We start from the raw sequence: 27,874 nt of genomic DNA, 5'->3' as shown, positions 1-27,874 counted from the left end.
GCTGGACCAGCAAACTAAATAGGTGATTCTCATTGTCTGTCTTCCTCCCTCATCCCAGTTCGTCGGAGGATGAAGACACAGACCAGTACCCTTTCCTTTAGGAAATGCTATGCAGTGCGGGTCAGACAGCTGCATCAGAGTCACCCGGAGAGCTCTCTCCCAAAATGCAGGTTCCTGGAACTCTCCTTCATAAGTTCCAATTCCATGAGTCTGACTGAGGCCAGGAATCTGTCCTTAAAGAATCCCGAGAGACTGTGGCAGGCAGGTGTGGCATAGTAAACCTGATGCATTGGAAGCCTCACTTCCCCAGTGGGGGCAGGTGCTTAGATGCCCCAGAGAGATTTGACAGGTTTGTGACAGAGGCCCAGAGCTCTAAGGATACTGCAAAGCTCTTGCCTTGATCTCAGCAGCCCAGCTGGTGCCAGAGCTGTTTCTGCACTGAATGAAATCAGGGCATCTGAATGGGAGGCCTGGGGAACTGTGTGGAAACCAGGGCAGAGAGGAAGACTTTGAATATACACATCCTGTCCACCCCTGTCAGGGATGGGGCAGGGAGGAGGCATGGAATTTGTGTGCAAAATGATGGATTATCAGTTGAAGCTGGCTGGATATGGATTCAAATAAATAAACCTGATGCGGGAACAGAAAGGGGAGAAGGTCTAAGGTCCCCAGTATAGGCATCTCTCAAACCATGCACAGACTGATGGTCATCATCCTAAATCACAACAAGACCCTCAGTCCCCAGAAGTTTACACTACAAAGCCACTAGATGAGTGGGCACACAAGCTAGCATGGCAGTTGTGTTTCGGGGGGGGGGGGGGGGCGAAGAACATAGTGCTTAAGTCAGGAAAAGCAAAGTGAGTAGCTTTGCATAGCCCTGGACGTGGGACCATCCACCAGAGCCAGGCTACCAGGGAGCATCCCCTGTAGTCTGGAATTTAGAGCTAAGACATGAGGTTATTGATGCTATTGCAAGAAGGAGAGGTCTTTTCTTCTTTTTCTTTTAACTGAGTGTGTGTGTGTGTGTGTGTGTGTGTGTGTGTGTTCAGCAAGAAGCAAGTTCATGGCACTATGAGAAAGCTCCCCAGGCATGCAGACCTTAAGTAAATAAAAGCACAAAAATAGATTTTTCAAACCATGTCCTTTCAGAACATAGCAGGATTTACTGAAAAATTGGATTGAATTCCCTTTGCTCACCTGACTGCTGAGTGGAGAAATTCAGAAGACGGATCCGTGTTTTCTCCAGCGGATCTGCTGAGACAGGGCCCACGGCAGGGCCTGGTGATTCTTTTGGGTGACCTTCTAAAAGCCATCTGGGGTGTGTGAGCTGGGATTATATGAGCTACAGGCCTGAAGTTTAGCTGGCCAGACCTGAACCCAGAGTATAACTCCAGGTAGTAACTCTGCCCATGGGCTGCAGGTTGCATCTGAGGTCTGAAGACCACTGTGCAGCCCTCAGAAGAAGGTTGTTTGTCTAGAGGTGGTGAAGGCTTAGCCTGAAGCATCCACACTTTGACTCCGTTCCACATGGATCCTGAGATTATTATTTGCCAGATGGCCAGCCCGTGCACTGGGATTAGTGTTTGACCATGGAGCACAAAGAGGGTTTTCTCTGGAGCTAAGTGGTGAGTGTAAAAATGTCAGGGCATTGCTAGCATCCTATTTTAGGTAGATTTTTCGGAAACTAGGTTTTCACTAGCCACAAACCACCCAAGATCCTAAAAATAATACCCTGGACCATATTTCAGCACAGAACATCTCTATGGGGTACAACCAGAGGTCTACTGATTTTCTGAGGTTAACCGCCCTCATTTGTAGAACACCATTGAACTCCATGAATCTCTAAGAGGTAACTGAGAAGAGCAGAGTGAACCATGTGCTAGGAGTTCCCATAGAGACACCCCTGTATGTAAAGAACTGTGCCCCTAGGTAATAGCATCTCAACACTCAGAAGTCCCATGCCACCAGACTGCACAGGACAGCCAGTGGGTATCCAGCTGTCTCCTCTTTGGTAGTTGTCGTGATAAGACAATAATTGGATAACTTTAGGTGCTATTACAGCTCTTCAAGAGCTTGCTAAAGACCCATCCAGTGGGACTAGAGAGATGGCTGGTGGTTAAGAGAACTCGCTGCTTTCCCAAAGGACCAGAGTTTAGTCTCCAGCAACACAGGCACAAACACATGTGCATATTCACATGTGCACCCCTACCATAAATAAATAATAAATAAATTGTGAAATGAATTAAACAACTGAAATAAAAATGCAACCCATTGGACTCAATCTCCCAGGAGGTTTGATGCCACAGAGAGAGTCCAGACATCTATCAGTGGCGAGCAAAGACCAGATTTGAAGTTATTTGGGAAGAAGCCTTATTCTACTATGTACTTCCCCAGTGGCTTAGATGAAGCTCAAGGTCTGGTGACCTTTCACACTGTGAGTTTACTCCCATCACTCTCTGTGACAGTGCAGAACAACAGGATAGTTATTCTTAAAGTCCCACCCAGCAAAACCTGGTTCTAACATTAACAGAGAGCATTCCATGCACCAGACACCAGACACGTGCTACCCTCTCTCACCCTAAAAACATCTCTGTAATTACCAGGCCCACTTTACAGATGACAAAAGGGAGGCCCAGAGCCATCTTCCAAAGAGGTGGTGCCAGGATTCAAAGCCAGGCCGTCTGGCTCCATAGTCTGTATGGTAAGCCTGGTGCTGAGCTGCCTCTGAAGAACAGTGTTCCTCTGAGGGTCTTTGGCTTACAGCCTGGCTAATTTAGGCTGAAGTTCAGTTCAGTTTTGTGGGAACTTAATTGAGTCAGAGATGCCAACACTGGCCTAAGGCATCTCATTGGATCCAAGCAGCAACCTTGTGGGGAAGGTGTGATTACTGTCTTCCAGGGGAGGAAAGGCAGACCCAAAGAGGTTCGTCCTAAGGCTGGATAGGTGCTGGCACAGCCAGCTAGGGACAGAGAGGCATTTATTGGTCCTTCTTCTACCCTAGCTACCTAGCTGCATCTCTTCCTTGGTCCCTTAGGCTAATGTAAGAGAGTTTTGATACCTTGGTACTTATTTAAACATTTGGGCTTGTTTCTGGCAGTCTTCGTTTTTGACTGTTAAACAGCTGAGTCTGTAAATAAAACCTTAAGTATACACGTGGGGCAGACAGATGAATCCAGAACCGCCCTGAGACCTCAGCCACATGGAGTTGGCTGAAGGCAGAAAGAAGAGGCAAAAGGCCGAGCACGGTGGAGAAAGGGTGAGTTATGTCTGTGGGAACAGAGGATTCATGGATAAGGCAACACTAAAGCAAGCCCTTTCAGACTTGTACAGTTGCAGAGGTTGTTGAGGGGGTGTGAGCGGAGAGACTTAGGTAGCTGAACCTGAGCCAGTGGGCTTAGGGCCAGATCCCAGGGGTTCACCCTCCCTGTTCACAGCATCCCTTCTGATCTCAGGCCATATCTAGTCTGATGTTTGATTTGTGATCAAAGATATGATTTTCTCCCCCAGCTGATCGATCTTTTCCATTTCCTTAAAACAGCTTTTGTAGGCCCCTCTCTCCCCCACCCCCCAGGACTCCATGCCTATAGCGGTTCTGAAGGTGGCTACTTGTTCTGAGCGCTGTTAGAGTGGAGTGTCAGGTGAGTGACAGGCTAGAGTAGCCCAAGTATGATGAGACATTAGGCCGCTTATTTTGGTTCTCCTAAAACAGAGAAGTGGTTCTCTGCCCTTCATGAACCTTGGCACAGTGACTGGTCCAACTGGAGAGGCTGTAGCTCATCCTGTTAGTACCTAGTCTTGCCTTAAGGGGTTGGGATATCCCACATCCAACTGTCCCAAGAGCCTAAGTGCTTTGCACACTGATTCGGGGCTATTAAACAGATCCTTGCCGCTGGCCGCTGGCTCTGCTGAGTGGATTTACTTCTCTTGATAGAGCCAAATGGCACATTTACCCCCTGAGTCCTGGCAGCACCATTGTGATCTTGAAGGGTGTTTGGAGTCTTCTGCAGCCTGGACTAATGGCTGTCTGGGGTGGGGGGTGAGCCCTTATCTTGCCAGTTTGGATAAACCACAGCCTCAACATACTTCTGTTCTCTGCCTGGGACACTAATAAGTACCACCACATCAAGAGTCTTTTGACATGGACCATCCACATAGGAGTCAGCTCACCAGTGCTATGAACTTATCAGGAATATAAGTTCATATTTGTCAACTACCCACTGTTCCTGGATTCCACTTCACAGACTCTTGTAGAATATCTCTTCATTGTGTTTTCATTTGCAAAAAGAACTCTGAGGTAGGCTTCCATCATGGAGCCAGGGATAGTATATCTGAAATGATGGAATTTTCTGGCTCCCACTTTCTTGACCATTTGGGTTACCAGTCACAGTCATGTGTTTTGGATGGCTTTATTAGTGACAGCATAATAGATGCACCTGCCATCATACAGTGTTACTGGAGAAGGACTTGTCATGTCAACTCTCCTGTGTTCATGAGCTACACACAGGCTTCTTCATGGACTCTACTTACGCCAACTTCTGATTCCTGTCATTCAAGAAATCTTTCACATTATTATGTAGGGACAAGAGTTGTGTGTGTATCATGTGGGTAGATTGTCTGGCTCCTCTGGGGGCTTTTGGGTACATTAATCAGTAATGGTAGAAGAACCAGAAAGAATGGCTCCCTTCCAAGTCTTTGTCTTAGCAGGACTGTGGAAGTCTTCAAACTGGCTTGGCTTGACTTTCCCAGGCAGCTGGCCACCTATCCCTGACCCTTGCCCTGACGGGTCTGTCTTGTATACATTGTGTACCTCTCAGCACATAAAGGCATGAAGCAAGATAGCTAACCTCATGCAGCCATTTTTTTTAATGCAAAAAGACCACATTTTGCTTAAAGTTGTCAGAGGAAGCCTGGATTCTGTTGCCTTGCATGGAAGTTCTCCAGACTCCCACCTGACACTGAATGTATGCTAGAGATCTGTAACACGGAAGGCAAGTGACATTGTGCCTTAGCCCAATCAAGGTTCTCCTGAGCGATATTTTTGCCCCCAAGGACCAGCTGAGGTCACTTCTTGTTGACTAAGTCTCTTTTAGTTTAGTTTTTAAATTTTAATTGAGTGATTGATATTAAAACTATGTCTCACATTTTCTCCCCCCCCCCCAAAGTGTAGCAATAAAACAGGTGGAGACCACGTTAAATGCATCTCAGAATCACAGTGTTTAAATCATCTAATGCTTCCTGTGGTGCAGACAGACATGGTGGGGTGATTAAGCAGATAGAGCGCCGCTTTAACGCCTCTCAAGAGTGCACCACTCTGATTCTATGTCTGTTGCTCTTTCTAGAGATTTTCTGTGTTGCGGTGGGCATGTATGTCCCCTTCCCCTTCCTCGCCCACCTTTTCTTGGCACTCTTCCTTTTGTACCATCAAACATAACTAAAGAGCCAAAAAGGAATGTAGAGAGCCAGTTAGTCCATCTCCCAGTCACAGTTAGGAGAGAGAGAAGTGTCCTTTATGAGCAGACATGAAAGCAGATGTCGCCATTGATTTCCCCATGAGCCACTTAAGAGGTTCTAATGGCACATTCGTGTTTGGCGTGAGAATCCTCTTTGGCCATGTCTTAGTGCATTTTCTGTTGTTATAATGGAATTATCACAGACCGGTTGATTTATAGAGTCATTTATTTTTGTACAGGTCTAGAGGCTTGGAAGCCCCAGGTCAAGGGACCCTAGATCTTGAGGGTCTTCCTGATGGACTATACCGTGGTGTCAGGAGGGAGGGCAGCAAGGTATTTTAGAAATGGAGTGGGCAAGGAAGTGGGGAGGAGGAAGAAGAGTCCACGAGCCGTCTCCAGCAGTAACTACCACACCGCTGTGCTGACAGCGTTTGTTCTCTGCCCTGGCAGCCCACTCACCTCTAAGGGATCCACAATGCTGCACTAGGATTGTGTTTTGAGCATGAGTATTTTGGGGGTGGTACATTGGAACCACAGCAGATTATAACCTGTTTTGTAAGGAAAAACATGGGAATAATTATTTCCTGGTTCCCAAAACTACTGCCCTGTTCCTTGAAATGTGGTTCAGCCCTCAAGTTCACATAGGTCTCTCCAGGGTGCAGTTGAAGGATAGGAACAGGGAAGACATCACAGGCTGTGTCAGAAGACCTAATCAGAACTAGGGAAACACCCCACACTGAGGTGGTAGAAATCACCCCAGAATTTGCTGGAAACTGGCCTTATACAAACAAACTCTTAACATTTTCTGAAAATTAGGGATTGAAGTAAGGAGTATACACAAACACACACAAACACACACAGACACACACAGACACACAGATACACAGACCCACACACACAGATACACAGACCCACACACACAGATACACAGACCCACACACACAGATACACACACACACACACACACAGATACACAGACCCACACACACAGATACACACACACACAGATACACAGACCCACACACACACATACACACACACACACACACACACACACACATTCACTCTAGGCCTATAGAACAAGTGTTGAGAAAAAATGCCTCTCAACTGTCATCCTTAAAGACAATATAAGCACGAACATTTAAATAGAGCAGAAAGAGAAATGGGATGGGGCCTGGAGACTGGAAAGTGTTCATAGATCTCTCTACCCAACTCTTAAAGTGCCCTCAGTAGGAAAGCCAGGCAGAAGGGACTAAGCTCTCACCCCATAAACTGGTGCTTCTTTTCTCCTCTGATTAAGTTACTCTGAACTCCGTAGCTTCCATCAACAGGCAGGCCGTCGGCTGAACATGCTGTGCCTACCTGTCCTTGGCCTTCACACAGATCATGGACTCTGAGACCTACTTGAAACAGGGGGGTGGGGTGGGGAATAGGGCTGTCTGTCTATACAGCTGACCTCTAAGCTCAAGCAGTCCTGCTGTAAGAGAAACCTTGGCCAGTGCCCCTCAGAAACCTGCCATAGTGCTTCTTTGTGTGCCCCTCTGTCCTGAAGACTAGTGCAAAGACTCTCAGGCCAGGAGCTACAGGCGTACCAGGCTAGGCGATGGATGGCTAAGGGTACTAGTGGACAGGGGGAAGCCTGGTGGCTCTGTAAGTCCTTGCAGGAGCCAGGGCTGGTTTTGCATCCCGAACATTTTTATAGTCAGATTTGTGAGGTATAGGCAAGGGGAAACCCTTTACAAAATTAATCTCCTAGCTGCCAAGGTCATTGCTGCCCAGCTGGCCAGTCATATTTCACTGCCAGGCTGGGCTCAAGCTCACTAACTCAGTGTACTGAACTGAACCTGACTATGTACTGGCCCAGGAGCAGCCAGATTAGAGCCAAGACAGGAAAGACTGGAAAAGTCTAGATAGTCCATGACTTGGATCACACAGGGTCTTGAAGAAAAGAGCAGTTTGAATCAGGATATAATAAAATGGAACACCCAAGACCACCCCTAGTGCCAGATCCAAGGGGTCCCGGTCAGGCCTGAGAGCAGGAAGCCACAGTGACTGTCTCTTCTCCAAGCTATTCCCAGCTATTTGCACACTTTGCATGGTGAGGTGGGCACAAACCACGCCGTCACTAATGTGGCCCACCTGCAATTTCCTTATATTCACAAAGTACTCGTCTTCCAAGTACTTCCAATTCACAGGATAAATGAATTGATAAAATTATTGACCTTGTATTGTAGATAACAATGTGGTTATTAGGGCAATTTATTATCATTTGCTACGTCCCCTTTGAGAGAGAAGATGAAGGAGGATGAGAGATAAATCATCTTCTTTGGAACTCCAGCCTGGTTGATGTATGAGCATTGATTAAGCAGCTACTGTGTGCCAGGCTGTTTGGCCATTGAAGAACTCAAGAGCAGTGCATCACAGACCCTGTCTTCCGGAACCTCACTGTGGTGAGGGTCAGAGCCATAAGCAGGAAGTCCTGTTCTCACTGCTAAGTGAGGCTATCCCAGAGTGAAGGAAGGACATTTCCCCAGGAAGGGCTCAGGTGACTCTAAGAGATGAGGGGACCGTAGGGATCTCCATCCTGTGCTAGCTCTTTCACAAATACGCCATTCTATTCCAGAGGCACAGACACAGCATTGTCATGCCAAATGGTAGAGCCAGAGCTTGAACTTAGGGTGCCAACTCCAGGGTGCAGCAACTGGACGCTGTGTTTCTAAGTCCGAGGAAGACTTCGGGGGCTTAGTCTAGCTCCATACACCTTAAGTGACTGTCTCTAAGGACCTGTTTGTATCCTCATTGATCTGGAGTTTCTGCAGAGAGTAAGAAGTAAACTTTTTATGTTTGGCTCACATCTACCTTCTGAAGAAGCTTAATGTGTTGAAATTAACATTTATTTTCATAACAATATCTTTTAGAGTGAAATTTAAAAGGGAAACATGTTTAAATGCTGTAAAACTGTTTTCAGTATGCTATCGTATATACATGTATATACCTTTGTGTGTGTGTGTGTGTGTGTGTGTGTAGCATGTGCCACCTCAATATTTTGTAATTCCTCTTGTGCTTAGAAAGCTTTCACAACCCTGGAAAGACTTTTTGGGAAACTGAAGGCCATTTCCTAAGGACTTAATATTTCTTCCATGGAGCGCAACTTCAAGGTTGTCTATTTTGTTGTCTTCTTTTCTCCACCGTGGGATTTTTCTCTCCTGAGCACAGGTAGCATCGATTGCCAGTAAGCTGTTCAGCTGACTTCAAAGCATTCTGCTCCTGTCAGCTTCCCTGTCTACCCTGGATCTCGCATGGGATCCCCAGAGCAGAGGAAGAATCCTGCCCTTCCCCCATCCTTGCTGGGTTTCATCTTTCCAGCCTTCTCCAGTTGTTGTTGCTTCTTAATGTCAAAGTCCCAAGCTTTGGAAGGTATCCAGGGGCTAACTCAAAAGTGTGCAGCATCTATTCTGATCTCATACCCACAAAACTGGCTGTCTTCCCATCTCGGCAACACGTGCTGTACAGATTGTGAACTGGAGATGTCTCCTGCCCTTTTCGCTGAATGCAGCCATTTTCAACAATAGAGAATATTGGCTGTAAACTGGGTTTATACACTATTTATATTTATAAAGCTATTTATCTTGAACAAAACACTAACCCGATTCTGCCGATTTCTTTCTTAGTATTGACTATCAAAGCAGTTTATCGATTGCACAGGGAACTCAGAATCATTGGTTGCTCAGGGAAATCAGAGTCATCCCTCCAGCTTCAAGGAAATCATTTTATTGTCCCAAACTTTGCATCTATTGAGCGCGGGCCCTGCCCCTCCCCCTGCTCTCTGGGATGGAGGAAGTTCAGGTGAGAACCCCGAGGGTCGGGCAGGAAGTGATGAAGGTGCCCATCTGGCCCAAGAAATTCTTGGGATAATAATTAAGGCCATAAACATAATCTTATTAGAAGTTTGTCCATATCCCAGTGTGGTATGCTGAATACAGTTTAATGCTGGGAGGAGCGTGTGTGTGTGTGTGTGTGTGTGTGTGTGTTATGTGTGTGTATGTGTGTGTATGTGTGTGTATGTGTATGTGTGTGTATGGGTGTATGTGTGTGTGTATGTGTGTGTATGTGTGCGTGTGTTTTATTATTAATCTACCTGCTCTCCACGGGAAGATGGAGAATATGGGATGTAATGAGGGATGATTTCTGTTTTATAAACACGCTACCCCTCTTCTTATCATTGTTTTGCATTTCATGGTTTCCATTACCTATGGTCCATTGACAGTCCAAAAACACTAACTAGAAAATTGCAGAGATAAACAGTTCACACATTTTTAGTTGCCCACCAGAATGAGAAGCATGGCGAGGTGTGCTGTCCCATCCAGAATGCGAATCAACCCACATCCAGAGCATCCGCTGCATATACACTACCCACGTATTAGTCTTAGGAGCCTGCTGGTGGTTCAGACAGTCCTTCTGTCTCAGGCCATTTCTATGAATGCAGTAGAATACTGGAAGCTGGGCACTTTATAAAGGAACGCTTCATTTGGCTTGCTGTCCTAAGGCTGGAAATCCTGGACCAGGACTGGTGAGGGCCTTGTATTGTGTCAGTAGAATGTAGAAGGGCAGACATTGTTCACGGAGGAGGGAAAGCGTGAAGGATGGACTGGCGGTCTAATAGCCTGCGTCGCTAGATGGACCTACTAACCACGAGAAACACAGTCTTCATTGTGACCCGTTGAAGGCCCCACTCACCCAACACTGCCTCAAAAGCAACAAAATTTCATGTCAGTCTTAGGAAAAACCATATGCAAACAGTAGAGCCTTTCAAATTGATTTCCTCATCTGTAAAATGGGACCATGCTCTGTCATTAAAGATGCAGCATTTTGTTAAGGCAAAGAACATTGCTTTTGGAGTCGTTGGCCTGTAATCTCATCCTGCCTTAGGAACTCTGGCAAATTGCTTTTACCTTTATTCATTGGTTCAGAAAGTGAAGTGTTGTCCTCACAGGTTAATGGTGAAGAGCCACAGATAATATTTACATATCACAGACTCCAAAGGGTGTATCTTAGTGTGCACTTGGTGGTTACCATTAGGTTTGGAACATAGAGAATTCACCTCTTACTTTTTCCCATCCATATTCAGTATTGAGGTGGGAAATGTTTAACAACAGGCCCACCAAAAGCAAAGGTCTGGATCATACTGTTTGCCTATTTTTGTGGTGTAAATACTCCCTTGGGACTGATTTCAAACTACCTCAGTAACAACTCTGATCACGGAGCTGGGCAGACATGCATGTTCTTACAGACTGGTACAGGCCCACATCAGCACAACACTATTTGGTTTTGGTTTGGTTTGGTTTTCGCTCAATGTTTTGCTTAGGGAATAAATTGAGAGAGGGAATACTGAGTAGTTAGTGTTATGCCCTGCACACAGCACATTACTTTTCTATCCTGTCTTCTCTCCTTCATCCTTGACCCTTATTACTTTAATCAAACAGCACATATACCTTGAATACCAGCTAGCTATGTGAAGTGTGGGGGTGTGTGTTGTGTGGGGATGTGTCTTCTAGAATCCAAGTACCATCTTCTGCGTCTGCTAGGAGGTCTCCTGCATCCTCAGCACAGCCTGCAGAGGAGCCCTAAGGTTGACTTTACTGAGCAGGTAGACAAGTAGGTCCTTCCCTCTTCACAGGAGACATGCTCAATGCAGAGTTGTGCAAAACTGAAAGAGTTGCAGAGGGAATACAAGAACATTCCCTGTTGATGAAGGGCCTGGGGGAGGGGGAAAGGGGCACACACTAAGGAGACCATGACCTGGAACCAGTCTAATCATTACCTTCGACAGTGACCCAGCAGGTGTGTGTGTGTGTGTGTGTGTGTGTGTGTGTGTGTGAGTGAGGAGATAGACATGGGCTGTGCAGATCTCTGAGACTATTAAAGACTGGAGCATCGAGTGTTGATCGTGAGGTGTGACACCAGACTCTCAGGGACACACATCTCACACCTTGCGTGGTTGGGTCATGCATCCCAGCAGCTGTCATAGCTGCTAGCTCAGGAGGCATTTAAGACATTTTTGGTGATGCTTAGTTCAGATTGGTTTGAGATTTTTTGTATGTTTTGATTAATAAAATCCTTTATGCCTCTATAACTTAGCCTGTTAACTTTTATAAGCATGCACCAGGTAGGAAATGTCATTGAAAAAGATGCAACATACTAGTAAAGATTAGCAATGATTTGCTTTTGGGTTTTAAGACAGGATTTCTCTGTGTAGTCTTGGCTGTCCTGAAGATCACTCTGTAGACCAGGCTGGCCTTAAATGCATGAGCCAACTACCCCTTCCTCCTGTGTGCTGAGACTTAAGGTGTGCATCACCACTGCCTGACCACCAATAATTTTTAAAAATCTTTGAGATGCAAAGATTGCTCAGGGAGTAAAATGCTTGCCACAAAAGTTCTAGACTCTAAGTTCCATTTCAAGAACCCACAGAAAAAGCCAAACATTGTGGAGAGTGTTTGTAATTCTACACTGGGAAGGTGGAGACAGGCAAATCCCTAAGACTTGCTGGGTTACAAGCCTAATTTACATGACAAACTCCAGAGAGACCCTGTCTCAAAAGAGGAGAAAAAAAGTGAATGGTGAATGGAACCTGAGAAAAGACACCGGTTAGGCTGAGCCCTGATCTGTGAGTTAGACTGAGCCCTGATCGGTGAGTTAGGCTGAGCCCTGATCTCCACATAACTGCAGACATATGTAGAGGGACACACACATGCACAGCCTCTTCTGCTTTTTCTGTATTTTCAGATATGTCTTCAAAAGGCATAGGTCATGCTGGCCATTGGTTGCACACACCTTTAATCCCAGAATTTGGGAAACAAAAAAAGGCAAATCTCTGTGTTTGCGGTCAGCCTGGATACAGAGCAAGTTATAGGGCAGCCAGGGCTACACAGAGAAACCCCATCTTGAAAAATAACCACTACCAAACCAAACCAAAAACCCTACGGGTGATATTATATGTATATGTGTGTGTGTGTATTATAAATTGTACATTACATATAATATGTTTTACACACACACACACACACACACACACACACACACACACACACACACACAGGCAACCTGAAAATAAAAGCAAAGCAAGAAGGTGTTGGCAGTTATCACTCAGAAGGTGGTGTGCCCCTGTATGAGGCTCTGAACTGAAGGGCCCATCTGCCCACAGGAATCTGTAGCTCAGACTCAGGCTGCACCTTGGGTGAGCCCATCACAGGCCCCCTCTCTCCCAGCTGCTCCTTCTCTGGGCCTACCTTTTGGAGCCCCAAAGAGTTATGTACAGATCTCTCAGAAGTGGAGGCGCAGAGGCCAGTCCCCAGGAGGGTGAGCAACAGACCACAGCTCCCCTGAAGCACTTCCTAGTTAGAGGTTCACTTTCGGCTGGCATCTCCAGTCCTTGCTGTAGGGCTGAGTCTCCTGGCCTCCACCATGGAAGTGGAGGGTTTTGTTCCCTAACTTGGTGTAACAGTGCTACCTCCATAGCTGTTGAAGCAACAGGACTGCCTGGGAAAGGCATGTGGTGCACAGGCTTGCTGGAAGGCAGCCTTTGGGTTGCTTACCCTTTGGGTGGCTAGCTGCCCATAGCACGAGGCTCTCAGCTCATCCTTCTGGCCTGAGCTAGAATGTGGGGAAGCTCTCACATGTTTGGGGGGCGGAGCAGTTCAGTAAAGACACAGGATGAAGCTGGTAAATAGGCTGTCGGGTGAGGGCCATAGGAATAGAAGCAATGTTCCTGCTTCTATTGCCAGAGCTCAGGTGACTTACTGGGAGCTATGCAGTGAAGGGATTTGATGGGAATCCTCCCCGGACCCTCCTACATTTGAAAGGTACACAAGATGTGTCCATTTTCTTGGAACTGGCCTTTATTTGCTTGTCAGCTTTATGGAGATGTAATTTGAATAGCATACAAATCCCTCATTTAAAGTGTGTAAGTCAACGGCTTCGAGTCTTGCAAGTATTACCACTAGCAATCTTTTTTTCTATATTCTTTGTTTACATTCCAAATGATTTCCCCTTTCCCGGTTCCCCTCTCCCCATAAGTTCCATAAGCCCTTTTCCCTCCACCCGTTCCCCATTTACCCCTCCCACTTCTCTGTCCTGGTAATCCCCTACATTGCTACATCAAGCCTTTCCAGGACCAGGGCCCTCTCCTTCCTTCTTCTTGGGAATCATTTGATATGTGAATTGTGTCTTGGGTATTCAGAGCTTCTGGGCTAATATCTACTTATCAGTGGCTGCATTCTATGTGTGTTCTTTTGTGATTGGGTTTCCTCACTTAGGATGATATTTTCCAGTTCCAACCATTTGCCTAAGAATTTCATGAATTCATTGTTTTTAATTGCTGAGTGGTATTCCATTGTGTAAATATACCACACAAATTTTCTGTACCCATTCCTCCATTGAGGGACATCTGGTTCTTTCCAGCTTCTGGCTATTATAAATAAGGCTGCTATGAACATAGTGGAGCATGTGTCCTTATTGCATGCTGGGGAATCCACTGCTGGTGGGATTGCAAGCTGGTACAACCACTCTGGAAATCAGTCTGGCGGTGCCTCAGAAAACTGGGCATGACACTTCTGGTGGACCCTGCTATACCACTCCTGAGCAATCTTTAGAAATGTGCATTGTCCCCCAGTAAGCCCCCCTGTGGCCATCATCTCCTGCAAGCCCAAGGCAAGCACGCACTTACTTGTCTGTGTGGATTTGCCTACTCTGGACATTTTACCGAAGTGGAAGCAGACTGAACATGACATCTTGCATGTGCTTTGGTGTTTTCAATGTTCGCCCATGTCGTAGCATGTAACATACCTATGTAACATACCTCATTCCTGTTTGTAGGTGGACGATAGTCTGTCTTTCATTTATCCATTCATCTGTTGATGAACATTTGGGTTTCTACTTACTGCCTGTTGTGAAAAACACCGGAGTGAGCACTCGTGTACAGGTTGTGGGTGGACAAAGCCATTCATGACTCAGGCGGATGCCCCGTCACAGATGTGGTTTTCACAGTAGCTGTCCGATTGCTTTACATCTCTGCTTCCAAGCACTCAGGAGTGTCCTTTTGTCGTTAATATCAGGATGGGCATCCTCATCTTGGTCTACGGAGCTCTAGCTTCTGGCCCCTTGCCGGCTCCACTCCTAACAACCTCCTTGTTCCATCCCAACCAAAAGAACAAGAGCTGCCTCCGAGCTACAGAGTCCCCTTCCTTGGCTTAAATTTTGAACCACCCCTTATTTACTGGAGGCGTTTCTCTAATCCCGCACGCTAATGCCTCAGCTGGCCTACCTGCCTCCTCAGAATAAGCTAGGCTTACCTCCCAAGACTTCTTAGGATACCATATGACTTGTTCTTCCAGTCATTGTCACCACCACACCACTGACACCTGAGTGGCTGTCTGATTTATGCCCCACCTTTCTGACACCATAAGCTGCAGAAGCAGCAACCTCATTCTTCTTTCTCTGGCTCCTAACGCAGTATCCGGTGTAATCAGGTACTCAGTAATTATTTACCAGATGAACTGTAGCAAACTCAAGTACTGATGGTGGTGAACAGGCTGTTCATTCAGAAGATCCCTTTGCCCATGGTGTGCCTCTTGGCTGAGGCCAACGTGATTTCTCTTCCCACCCCAGCCCTGTTCCCCCTTCTCCGCTCGCCTGGGGGAACCCCACAGACCTGCAATAAAGGCAGAACTGTGGCTTTGTTTCTGGTCAGTCCCCTCATTTGTGACTCAGGAGTCCCAACCCTGCCGAGCAGGTTGGTGATTGTTGTAGTTGACTTCCAGGGCTGAAATAGAGATTCCTGAAGGCCTTTGCTTCTCCCCAAGTTGGGTAGCAATGTGGTGACAAGCTGTGCTCCCTGTCGTAAAGATGATTGACTTCCTGTGTGTGCCTTTGAAAAATCTTTCCTTGGAAGAAATTCCAAGAGGAAACTGTATCTTCTCCGAGACTTAATTGCTTTTGTCCCCCCACAGATATGCACCTATTTGGCCACTATCCAGCACATGATGACTTCTATCTGGTCGTGTGCAGTACCTGCAATCAGGTCGTCAAGCCCCAGGTCTTCCAGTCACATTGCGGTAAGTGGACTCCTGCACCTGGTGGATGCATGAGCAGCTAATGACCCTGGGCTCCCAGCTGGGTGGCCTTGTGTCTCTTGCAATCCAAGGCTGTGGGTACAATGCAAGGCCTGGGCCTGCTGCCTCTGCACACAGAGGACCCCTGGCAGGAGCTCAGTCCTCCCACTCCCAGGCTCCTTCCTGTCAGAGCGAACAGGAGGAAGCCTGTGGCATGCCTTGGTAGATGGTACTCATCGGAAACCATCGTGCACATTGGTGCCTCCGCAGGTAACCAGGAGGGGAGAACAGCAGCATGAGGAAGCTCTCACTCCTCCTGCAACCTGCCATTTTCTCCCCCTGAAAGACGCTCACGGGGTAGACTCCCCAGATGTGCACACACAAGGGAGGGCTGGAGCCGCAGGGGGCACCGTGTGCCTGGCACTGGATGCTTCTCCCAGGATGTAGGTGAAACCTCCTATTCTGTCTGTCCTTTCAAGACACACACCCTTCCAAAAGTGTGCTTAAGAACTCAGTTTTCCCGGAGTGTCTTAACATCCTGGCTGTGAGAAGTTCCTTAACTCGAGCAGCAGCAAACCGTGCACGCCACTCAATACAGGTGGGAATGAGGACAGATGAAAGCCACGTGTCATCTAAACAGCTCTCTGACCTTAGACAAGAAGCCATTTAATCTCTCTAGGTGTCTGTTTCCTTATCTTTACCAGGTGTTAGACCAGATGACTCCCCCGGCTGTCACATGCTGTGAGTCCAGGACAGTGTTTTCTAGTCTTATTTAATGGTGACCCCCTTGTGACGAACAGGATCTGGATGCCCCTCTGCCACTGTTTCCTTAGCGTAGTCAACATTACACTTGAACAAAAGAAGCAATTCTAATGTTGAGTGTGCGTTTGTAAAAGAGCTGCGGTTCCCCTTTCTCGCACCGTATTCTGACTTCCCTTACCCCTTTTAGGACTACCATGCTGTGATAAGTTGTCATGAAACAAAAGAAGTAAATGTGTTTGGGTAGTCGAAATAGCTGAGCTTTGATATATATACACAATACATATAGATAAAAGCTGTGTGCCAACTGTAGGTGTGGTTTACACTTCTGATGAAGTAGGCAGTGAATCCCAGCGTTGGAGGGCACTGTTTGGAACTAGACCAAAGAAGAGGAAGAGAAGGGCTTCTATGAAACACGCTACAGAGGGTTCTGATCACAGGAGGATTGGGCTCCGTGTTTCTCTGTCTCTTCCACGAGGAGGAGGTGGCTTCCGTGTGTTCTTCCATACTGGTGTGCTCTTTTCTGGCCCTGTGAGCACACACAGAATAAGCAGGCATTGTGCACGAGCTGACCTTGTTCAGTGTTCTGTAGCAAATGACCCTCTCCTGCTTGGAAGAGAAAAAAGGGCCCACCCTTCTGAAGAGAACTGTCAGGCCCCGCGGCGATGCTAATATCCGAGGCTCCAGGTAAACCATCCAAAGTGTGGTAGTGTGAAGGGGGTCCCACTCAGCCTGTCGCTCTGTGGAGAGTAGTATTGCTATGTGTGTTTGGTGGTCCCAAGGGCTCCAGATGGCCCTGCGCTCATCATCCAGTCATTCAGAGGACCCGTATTGCTGCTCTATGTCCTCTGATGCTGCAGGGAACACAAGGGCAAGTCCCAGCCCTGATAAGGCCGACACTCCATTGCAAACCATCAGAACCATTACTAGGGATTTAGCTTGCAGGCAGTCTTTGATGGAAGGATCCAGAAAGAGATGAGGATCTCGCTGCCATGCAGAATCTTCCTCAGGGAGAGGGACCCTCTCAGCAGCAGAGGGGGCGTGGTGTAGCTGAACCCTCTAGCTTTTCCTGCTGGACTTGGAACTCAGCCTGGGAAGAAAGCCGATGCCGTGTGGTGGCCACCTGTCCTGAGCAGAGGCAGAAAATTAGTTTGGAGCTCTGGGTTTTCTGACCTCATCACTCGAAACTCAGGCTCCACTGAGCCTTTTGCTCAACCAGCTGACCAAGAGCCGTAGGAACAAAACCGTAACTCAGCAAACCAAGGCAAAGACGTGTCACTCCGTCCTCCAATCATACAAAACCCATGGTTCTCAGGGACCAGAGAGCATGCCAGGTGTAGCTCAGAACTACGGCAAGTCTACGGGGAACAGATTTTTAAAGCTCTACGCAGGGTTATTCCTGTATTTTCATGGTGGTTGTTGTGAGTGCAGGCTGCTGCACATACCACACTACCGTAGGTTGCGTTGCTTAAAAACAACAGGGTTCAGTTTCTCCCGGTTCTGGAGGCTGCAGTTTGACATCAGGACGCCACTATCAGATGTTGGTGGTGAGGACCGTTTTCTAGTGCTTGCCAGCTAGATTCTTACTGTATTCTCACATCGCGGGAAGAGGGCAATGGCTCCCTGGAGCCTCACTTATAAGGGTACAAATCCCAGCCTCGAGGTCTCTACATCTTGTGATATAATTGCCTCTCAAAGGCCCCACCTTCCAACACCATCTCAGGATTTCAGTGTGGGACTTTCAGAGGTGGGGACAGTGAGCCTTCCGTTGTAATAGTGTTCCCAGGATGGAGTTGTAAGTCAGCTGTTGAGCGCTTCTCCAACTTGCCTGAGAGTTTGATCTCCAGAACAAACAAGCGCGGGCACAGCTTCGCTTTCCTCCCTCTTCCCGCTTTACCTTGTGTGATGAGCCTTGCTGTTTTCAGTGAGTTAATAAGGGTGCCATTGTGCTAAGTGCTGGGCAGCATGCCAGGCGCTTTGCATATCTTTGAAAACACAACCCTTTCAGCAGCCCTGTAGAGTGGGTGTGAATGTTACACCCATTTCGGAGTTGAGGAAGCCTGCGCTGAAGAGGTTGGGTGCTGTGTCCAAGGTCTCAAAGCAAGACAGAAGAGTCTGGTTTCCAGTGCAGGTGGCTTCTCAGAGCGAGGGAAGCGCCATTGTCCCCACAGCCGGTCTCTGGGAAGCGCCATGCAAATAATGACTATATATGGAAAGTGGTCATTGGGGAAGGAAATCTGGGCGGGGCCTCAAGCCCCACCCACTAGGCAATCTCTCCTCCCCCAAGCCCACTACCAGTGCTCTCTAGTTATCACTCGAAATCTCTTCATGTAGTGGAAATAACAGGCTTTGGAGATAATGCAAAATGGTTCGTGACTTCCCTCAATGTCTGTGATTTGGGGCTGGACACTCATCTTCCTCTACCTTAGTTGGTTCTTAGTTGTCTGCTTTATGGAACTGTTAGGACAGTGGGACCCATCCCTGTGACACTTGGAGTTTATTTCCTCTTTCTCCTCCTCTCTCCATGGTGTCTTTCTGCAATGCCCGGGTGGGGAGAATTTCTTTGTCCTGATATCTGTAAATCTTTGTTCACATGCCACCTCCTAAGCTGCAGTTGTCTGTCAGTGCTAGGAATAATCCTTTGTACTTCTGCAATCCCAGCACCCTCAGATACTTTACAAAGGGAAAAAGCACTATCTTGGATGCAAGCCAATATTCATGATCTTGGTGTACAGGTCATTGTTTTTAAGATTTATTTATTACATATACAGTGTTCTGCCTGCATTTATGCCTGTAAGCCAGGAGAGGGCACCAGACCTCATTACAGATGACTGTGAACCACCATGTGGTTACTGGGAATTGAACTCAGGACCTCTAGGAAGAGCAATCAGTGCTCTTAACCCTCTGAGCCATCTCTCCAGTCCAGGTCATTGACTCTAAATTGAAAAATAAGAAGTGTGCTTGTGACTGTGTGTGTGTGTGTGTGTGTGTGTGTGTGTGTGTGTGTGTGTGTGTTTCTGGGTATGCACACATGACTGTGGTTGTGGGACCTTGTTAGAAACTGGTAGAGGAAAACTATTTCTTATTACTCACACCTGATATAGGCTTGCCACACCAAGCACCATTTAATCTGATTCTTACCCTCACACCCAGTATGAGTGTAGACCCACAAGTTAACATTCAGTTTCTTAGATGTGTCCTTCATTTTAGATAGTAGTCACAGATAATGGTCCCAAGGTTACTCATGCTTTTGTTTGACTTGGGGATCCTCACATGTCCAAGTTTGCTATGATGACTCACAGAGCTCAGGCATATAGTTTGCTTATGTTCACTCTGCTGTGCTCTCTGTCTCTGTTTCTCTGCTTCTCTGTCTCTCTCTGTCTCTGTCTCTGTCTCTCTCTCTCTCTCTCTCTCTCTCTCACACACACACACACACACACACACACACACACACAGTTTCTTTGTCTAACTTTAGCTGTCCTGGAACTCGATAGTAGACCAGGCTGGCCTTGAACTCTTCATGGTGCCATAAAAGATGTGGCATAGCATCATACCAACACATAAAAATGTGTATGGTGAAGTCAGGGGTCCTGAGCACAGGTGCTTCTGTGTTGTAGAATTGACTGGACCCCTGGACTATGACTGTATTGAGTCCCCCCCCACCCCCGCAAACTATCTCGGTTCTATCTCTCAGGGTGTTTGTAGAGGTGCCATTGCACTGGGCTTTGGTGATTAGTGCAGTCTCTAGCCCAGGTCCAGAGGGACTGAAAATTCCAGTCCTCTACTTGTGGCTGGTGCTTTTTGAGAACCAGCCCTTACGCTGAAAGTGTCCAGAGTTTTAGTCACCTCCTCAGTGTACATAAGGATGCTTATTCCTGAAATTCCAGGGATTCTAGATGTTCGATATCTAGAAACTGAACTCTAGAAACAAACATAACAAAGAGATGATGTTCCCCCACCTTGTTACCTGTCTCCTGACACTACAAATTTTAAGTGTCTGCCAGGAACTTAGGACAAAGACCAAATATATACTTCCTTTGACATCACAATGCCACAAAAGCAATATGAAAAAATAAAATGTCATCAAGAGGAACTCATTGAGTTTTGGAGGTTAAGATCCTGACTCATAGTTGCTAGTATGCAGCCTTGGGCTAATTACACTACCTTTTCTTTTTGAGCCTGGTTCTCCCGACTTATAAAGTAAGAATGCTAGTTTCTACTCTGCAGAACTACTGTGAGGAAAGGAAAAAGAAATGTATACTTTGCTGGCATGGACTAAGGAAATAAAGGTTAGCTTTTATTGTCAATAAAATGGGGCGGCTTTTTTTTATGAAGTTGAAAGTTTCTTATGAAAAATGGGAAAACCACTTTAGCCAAGTGCTTCCTGTCTTCGCTCCTACTGTCTCAGGGGATGCCACTCTGAGGTCAGCCCGTGGCTCACGCCTGTGATTCACTGCAGCTTCCTGGCCTTGGAGACAGGAGCAGTCCACCTGAGTGTGATTACATCTTCTGGGAGCCTCGAGGATTGCACTTTGCAAATATTGGTTTACATTCTCATTAAGCCCTGGTGTCAGCTCCCTAGAAATGCCAGGAAGCACCAGGATACCTCTGGGTCCCTTAACAAGGGCCATTGTGTCCCACAGGAGTACTGCAATCCCCCTTTCCCGGGACTGGACACCGTTTCTCTGCTGCTAGCACTGGGCCCCAACTGGTACCTCAGACGTAGATAGTAGCTATGACCACTGCTCCACAGGCTCCCATGCTTGGTGTGGGTTTAGTGTCATGCTTGGGCCACCAGGACCTGTCCACTGTTTTCAGCTACTCAGAGGCCAGTAATTCCAAGGGGCTTAAATCTCCACAGGTAATGCTCTGAGATAATAGGAAAAAGGAAATAAACAATTCACTTGGCCTTGGGATTGTGACTCCTCACAGCAGCCCTAGCTGTCTGTCTAGGCTGTCCAGCCCAAAGGGGCTCCTCAGATGGGTTAATAGTTTATCTTGCGTAGTGCCCTTGATGACTGAAGGGGATGTGCTTGCATATGGAAAGCACAGTGATGGGAAAGGTTTGCTTTTTAAAAGCTGTTTTTGGGTGCTGGGGAGATACCTCACTCAGTCTGTAAAGTGCTTGCTAGTAAAGCATGAGGACCAGAGTTTGATCCCCAGAACCCACATGAAAGAGCCGTATAGTATATAGGAATGTCTGCTGTAGTCCCAGGGCTACGGAGGCAGACAGATGGCGCTCTGAAGCCCATTGGCCAGCCAGCCTAGTCTGACCAAAGAGCTTGACATCAATTGAGAGACCCTGTATCAAAAAATTAAAAACAAACAACAACAACAACAAAAAAAAAACCCAGACAAAACAAGATTAGCAGCTCCTGAGGAAAACACCCAAGGTTGATTTCTGGCTTTCCTACAACACACACACACACACACACACACACACACACACACCCATCATCTTCATCATCATCATCATCTGATATTGAGTGATAAGCCTCAGAGGTCTCTAATGAAGTCACTGCCCAAAGGATTTTTGCTTTTAATCCTTGCAGAGGGAGAGGGAGACCTTGGTGATGTCACTGTTGTAGCAGGGTTGTGGTGGCCCTAACCTATACCTAGAGAGAGTGCTGGGATGTGCTCTCTGGAGGTGTGCATAGTTATGCACCGGGCGGGAAGGCAGACAGTGGGTGCATGGTTCTGTGATGAGAAACAATGTGTTGCTGTTTTTAGTTTGTGCTTTTAACCCATTGTGAACCTTGTAATTGAAAACCTAAGAGGCAGAGCTGAGTTGAATTTGGGGGCTAGACTGAACATCTATGAAGTCTTAGGATTTACTAAGTGAATGACTGAACGTGACTTCCAGGCCTTATCCACTGTTCTGTTTGTGAAATAACCAATGTTAAAGTGGCTTTCCTGCAGGGCCTTGGCATTGGCCTTCAATGGGGCTGACCTGTGTGTCCTCTAGGCTGTTGAATTTCCCTACTAGATGTGAAGAGCAGCAGTGATCTTGCCCCTAATTGTGACAAGCGAAGCATCTCCAGGCATTACAGTTCACCCTGAGGTACAAGACTTTCCACATCTGAGAAACAGTGCCATGAAATAGGATACCCCCAGCCACCATGGTACACCCTGTACTGACTCTATTTACACTTCTTTCCATACTAAAGGGGCGTGCACACTAATCCCAGAAGCAGCCTTTATAGAATCCCAGCCATACAGAGTTGACATTTCTACCTACACAGAGCAGGTAGAAATTATCATCAAGATAATTTCCCTAGGTGCTTGAATGGAAATGTCTTTATGAAAACCAGTACTATATACAATTATTATATGCCAATAAAGCAAAAGATGTTTACATCCCAAAAATAATAAATCTAAACCCAGTGGCTGACTATGCATGTGGAATCAGTAGGTTAAAGATTAAATGAATGCTTTTAGATTTTCCTTTTTACATTTTTGTTTATTATTTTGTGGGTAGCTGGGTATGCATGTGTCATGGTGTATGTGAGGACATTAGAGGACAACTTGCTGGCGTCATCTCGGCCCTGTCATGAAGATCAAATTTTACAGCTTTGGGCCGTCTTACTGGATCCAAATAAATGAGTTTAAAACATTAAAAAGAAATAAATGATCATTTCTGTGCCTCGGATATATGCAAAGTAGAAAACGGCATCGCAGAAAAGTTGGTAAAGCTGCAGACCTGCCCGCTCCCAAATTAAAATTAAAATAGAAGGCAGAAGGAATCCTGCAGATCTGCAGGCTTCTGCAGCTGCCCCTGGTGCTTGGCCTGACAGCAGAGAGCACAGAGCTCCACGCCCCACCCATCAGACAGAAACAATCCTCCTTTGTCACTGTGCCTTAAAAAACACAGTTCAGAACCAAAGAACCTGGATGTCACTGACGAGACAGGAGCGGCCTCCAGTCATCCACCCCTTTCTCAGAGAGGCTTTATTCCCTTTCTGATTATAGAGTTTTGAATGCCCTTCAAATAGCTGTTTTGCATGTTGATGTGATGCGGTAGAATTTAATGAAGTGTGAGCTACAGCAGAGAGCAGCAAAATAGATGAGTGTGGGAGCTGGCTCCAGGAGTGAGGCGCGGCGTGTCCTGGCTGGCACCCATTCCTTCTGTGCACATCCAGATGCCAGTACTGGTGGGGGACAGGCAACCACCGCTCTGCATTGCTACGTGGAGGAGTCTAATTAATAAGGTTCCAAGGTTTCCTGAGATTGTGGGTTTTTTTTTAATTCTGTCTCTCTCTAGGTGACCTCGAGTTGAAGAAATGACAAGTCACATGTACTTCTGAGCCCCAGAGAAAGCCATGCCTTGCTGGTATCAGTGCCCCTGGGCTTCCTGGGGAATCAGGGGTATTGGCACCAGTTAATTAGTGTGCCAGGGCTTCCTTTCTGATGCTGCCTATTGTCACAGTACAGGGCCTAGATTTTTTTGTTTTGTTTTGTTTTAATGTCATTTGAGTTAGATTTGATTTTTAAGGCAAATTAGTTTATTTTATTATTATTATATCAGTAATTGTTATTTGTGAAACTTGATTTTTTTTTCTGCACCATAGAAGTATAAAATAACTGAAGGAAGTTTGTCTCATTGAATATATTCTTCGTCACACTGGAAGCATTAATTAATAGACTTGACAAAAGTGTATGAACTTGTGCAGACTTCAGATTGCTAAGATTAAAAAAAAAAAAAAAAACTTTAATTTTGTCATTGTCTCCAAATCCCAAGCCTGGGGCAGATTATACCTTTTTTGTTCTTAGGACCATAAAAATGCTGAGATTTTCTTATCTTTTCTTTCCTGAGTCCTGGTAAAGTGCAACCACACCATATATCTTAAGAAAAATCCCTGTGGTTGACCTGAAGAAAGCCCTTCTCCCAGAGAAGAGGAGAAGGAGGAGAAAGGGGAGGGAGAGAAGGAGGAGGAAGAGGGGGAGGGAGGAGGAAGATGGGGGAGAAAGAGGAAGAAGAGGAGGGGAGGGGGAGAAGGAGGAGGAAGAAGAGGAGAGAAAGAGGAGGAAGAGGAAGGGAGGAGGAGAAGGAGAAGGAAGGGGAGGGGAGGAGGGGGGAGAGAGAGATCTAAGGAAATCCGTGGTGGTCTGACTAATTAGCAAATGATTATACCCTAACTCAAGCATTACAACCAAAAGAATCTACAACTGAGGAAAACTATTTTCTTCTACTTGACAATTTTTATATTTGGAGTTAGATACAGTGACTCACACCAGTGATCCTTGCCCATGGGAGACGAAGACAGGAGGATTTTGAGTTCAAGGCCAAATTAGGCTGCATAGGGGAGACACCATCATCTCAAGCAAAACAAACTTTTGAATTCTGGACTCACTACTGCTCCAATCAGGTTTAGTGCTGGATTGAAAACACAGCATCTAACTGGTCCCTAACACCGGCTCTTGTTTGACTTACAGATGGAAGCAGTAACAGAAAGGCTCAGACCTTTACTGAGCACTTATTTAGGGCTAAGCATTTTGCGGCCTTATTTAGCTGTCATCACCCTCAGGGACTTTGGTTGTGTTCTCCTTATCTCACACTGAAGGAAGAGAGACCAGGAGCACTGGAGAAACGTGTTCAAGATCAAAAGTAGCAGAATCAGATTCCAGCCTGCCCCCCTCCCCGAGTGGGTTCCCCTGTGTACCGGCTGAGGCTGGCTTTCAGACTGCCAGAAAACACCCCACCTGACCTGTGGGTACCAGGAGGCCATTTCTGTGCCTCAGCAGATGTGGGGAAGTTGCAGGTGCTTTACTTGTCTTTAGCACCTTTCTAGGCTGTGATGCTAACCTTCGCTGCCTGCTGGTGTGGGCGTGCGAGAGGAGATGGGAAACGGGTAATCAAGGATGTGTGTAAGGCTGGCTGCAGCATTTGAATTAGACCTTTAGACATCAGAAGGGAGCGTGAAGAGAAGATGACATGCGCCCTGTGTGTTCTCTCATCCTTTCTGCCTGCAGGGTCTCGCTGACCTGCAACAAATAAACACACCCACGAGAACCACCAACAATAGATAATTCCATATTCAATAAGATACCCTTTTATGTGTCCCTGTGAGGTTAATGGAACTGTGGCAAATAAGCTTACAGCAAGTGTAGAGCAGTAGGATATTTGGGACCTTAGAGAAATCCAGTCCATCTTTAACTGAAGATAAACTTCTGGGTCTGAGGAGATGGCCCAGTCAGTGAAGCGCTTGCTGTGCAAGCAGACAGACCTGCATCTGATCACCAGAACCCAAGTCCAACAGCATGGCACAGTGATATTCACTTGTATTCCCTGTACTGGACAGGTGGAGACAGGTTCATCCCTGGGCTTACTGGTAAGCAGGTCTGGCTAATTAGTGAACTCCAGGCTAGTGGGAGACTCTGTGTCAAGAAAAGCAGGAAGGTATCTAAGGCCTGACCTCCACATGCACATATACACACGTGTGTAACACATACATGTTCTGGCACACACAAAAGAAAATAAATTACCTTCTACTCATTTCATAGAGGTCTATCTCTTGAAGCTGGAACCTTCCAGGTTTGGTGCATTTGTGTGTGTTTTATTTAGCACCAATCGTGTGCCAAGTGTTGTTGCAGAGGTAGAGAAGGGCCTGGACTTGCTGAGTTTATGACCTGGTATGTTGCATAGCATGAATATATTCAGAAGGCAGGAGGAGCTGGCGCCAGAGGGTCCTCCCCAGGAGAGAACATAGCAAGAGCAAAAGCTGGGCTGAGCGATTCAGGGCCACAAGAATTGTCATGATTGCCAGAATCTGGAGGCTGTTGTTTTTTGTTTTTGGGTGTGGTTGGAAGACCCTAGAGAGTCTGAGCTAGGCAGAGATGTAAACGTGATTCATGGTTTTCAGAAGTCATTCCTGCCAAGGTACCATGCATCCCGGGAAACATAGGACCAATGTGTGGCTATTGAGAGGGGTTCCAGATGTGTACCTGGACAGGGGTGGGGAGAACAGGGTGAGTGACTTGGTTTTATTTTGGAATTATAGTGACAGGACTTGCTGAAGGATTTGGTTGCGTTGGGCTGGGTTAGTCTGCTTTGTGTGGGATTGGCTTAGGAAAGGCAGGAAAAAACATTTAGTGTTTGGTTGAAGGGGAATGGCCAGTGATTGGCAGGCTGGAGATGTGGAAGTCAAGAGAAGAATGTGTTTCATAGGCTGTATCCAAAGCCAAGAAGATGGGTGAGAGAACAGAGCCGAAGGAGTTAGGCTGACCAGCTGAGGTTGTAATAATCCCTTTATTTGTCTTGGCATGTTTATCCCCAAGTGCAGGTGGCTTTATATTTACATCAGACATAGACCTCTTTTTAGATTGGAGCACCCTAAGTATTTGATCTGTGCAGAGCCACCCAGTCAAGTGTCATCTGGCACCTCTGTCTGCTGCCTCCGCTGCAGGAGAGTCCCTGTGCTGAATAGGGAGTTGCTGAGGGCTGGTCCAGGGCCTTAACATCTGTGAGTCTCTGCATGGAGCACATTGGTTGACTTTGGGAAGATGCTCAAAGGTGTTTGCTGTAAACAGGTAGACAGATGAAAGGAAGTGAAATTAAGTTAAAAGGCTCGTGACACCTGCTATTTCACCAGCGTTAGTATTTAGGTTGGCTATTGCAAATACTTATCTTCTAACATGGACTCACTCTATAGACCAGGCTGGCCTCGAACTCAGAAATCCTCCTGCCTCTGCCTCCCAGAGTGTTGGGATTACAGGCGTGCGCCACCACTGCCCGGCTAATGCTTATCTTCTAACATGGGTATGTACACACATGCTCTCCTGTCCATACCCACACATAGGGCTTTCCAGGCATCGGGAACTCGGTTGTGCTCACTGTTAGATCCCTTGAGGCTACAGCATGACTCACTGGGTAAAAAGCACTTGCCTCCAAGCCTCACGACTGAAGTTTAGTTCCAGGAACCCACCGGGTGGAAGGAGAAGTACTCTAGAAGTTGTTCTCTGACCTCCAGACGTGCTCCGTGGTGTGCGCACACACGCCCATACCAAATCAATCAGTCATGTAATAATAAAAAAAAAAAATCAAGTCCCCCAAGTTAACACAGTAAGTGCTGGATTTAAAAAGTTAGTGCTTTAGATTTAGTTTTCAAATGAATCTCAGAAGGGGGAAAATCAGCTTGCCCATGCAAGCAAGTACGACCAGTTGGAAGATCTGCTGCGTGAAAGAGCTGTCTCTGTTCAGACACAGTTGGAAAGACCGATGCAGGCCAGGCATCCATTCCCAGCAAGCGGTGGGAGCCACCACGTTGATCCCTGGCCACAGCTGGTTTCTGGAGGGCTCTGTGCTGTAATGTGACCCCTGGCTTCTGACTCATCTCTGGCACGTCCGTCCACACAGTGCAGCCTGCTCCTTTACACTCTCCATTCCTCGGGGCTGAATTAGGGCAACAGTCATTGCTTTATTTAAATCCTAGTAAAAGTTGCCAGCGCAGCTTCAAAAGGTCGTTTTGGAATTGTCCCCATCCTCAGCGATGGGCAGGCGCAGCAGCACTTCCCAACGTCCCTTCCCTGAAAGACCAAGTCAGTAAACAGAAAGCCGGA

The 27,874-nt window shown here is 46.7% G+C and overlaps 1 protein-coding gene across 9 annotated transcripts in view; it reads left to right on the top strand.

The window, feature by feature from the left end:
• Atxn7l1 (ataxin 7 like 1) overlaps positions 1 to 27,874 on the top strand; it is a 228,677-nt gene that overhangs the window by 57,862 nt on the left and 142,941 nt on the right. For all 9 annotated transcript variants that reach the window (XM_052185972.1, XM_052185967.1, XM_052185966.1 and 6 more), the window contains one exon: positions 15,458 to 15,562. In XM_052185972.1, the coding sequence (XP_052041932.1) occupies positions 15,458 to 15,562 (105 nt within the window). The remainder of the gene's footprint in view (positions 1 to 15,457; positions 15,563 to 27,874) is intronic.

This window comes from Apodemus sylvaticus, chromosome 6 (genome assembly GCF_947179515.1).
Source record: "Apodemus sylvaticus chromosome 6, mApoSyl1.1, whole genome shotgun sequence".
Taxonomy (NCBI): domain Eukaryota; kingdom Metazoa; phylum Chordata; class Mammalia; order Rodentia; family Muridae; genus Apodemus; species Apodemus sylvaticus.
The sequence above is the reverse complement of the archived record's forward strand: the minus strand, read 5'-3'. Positions and strand labels throughout refer to the sequence as shown.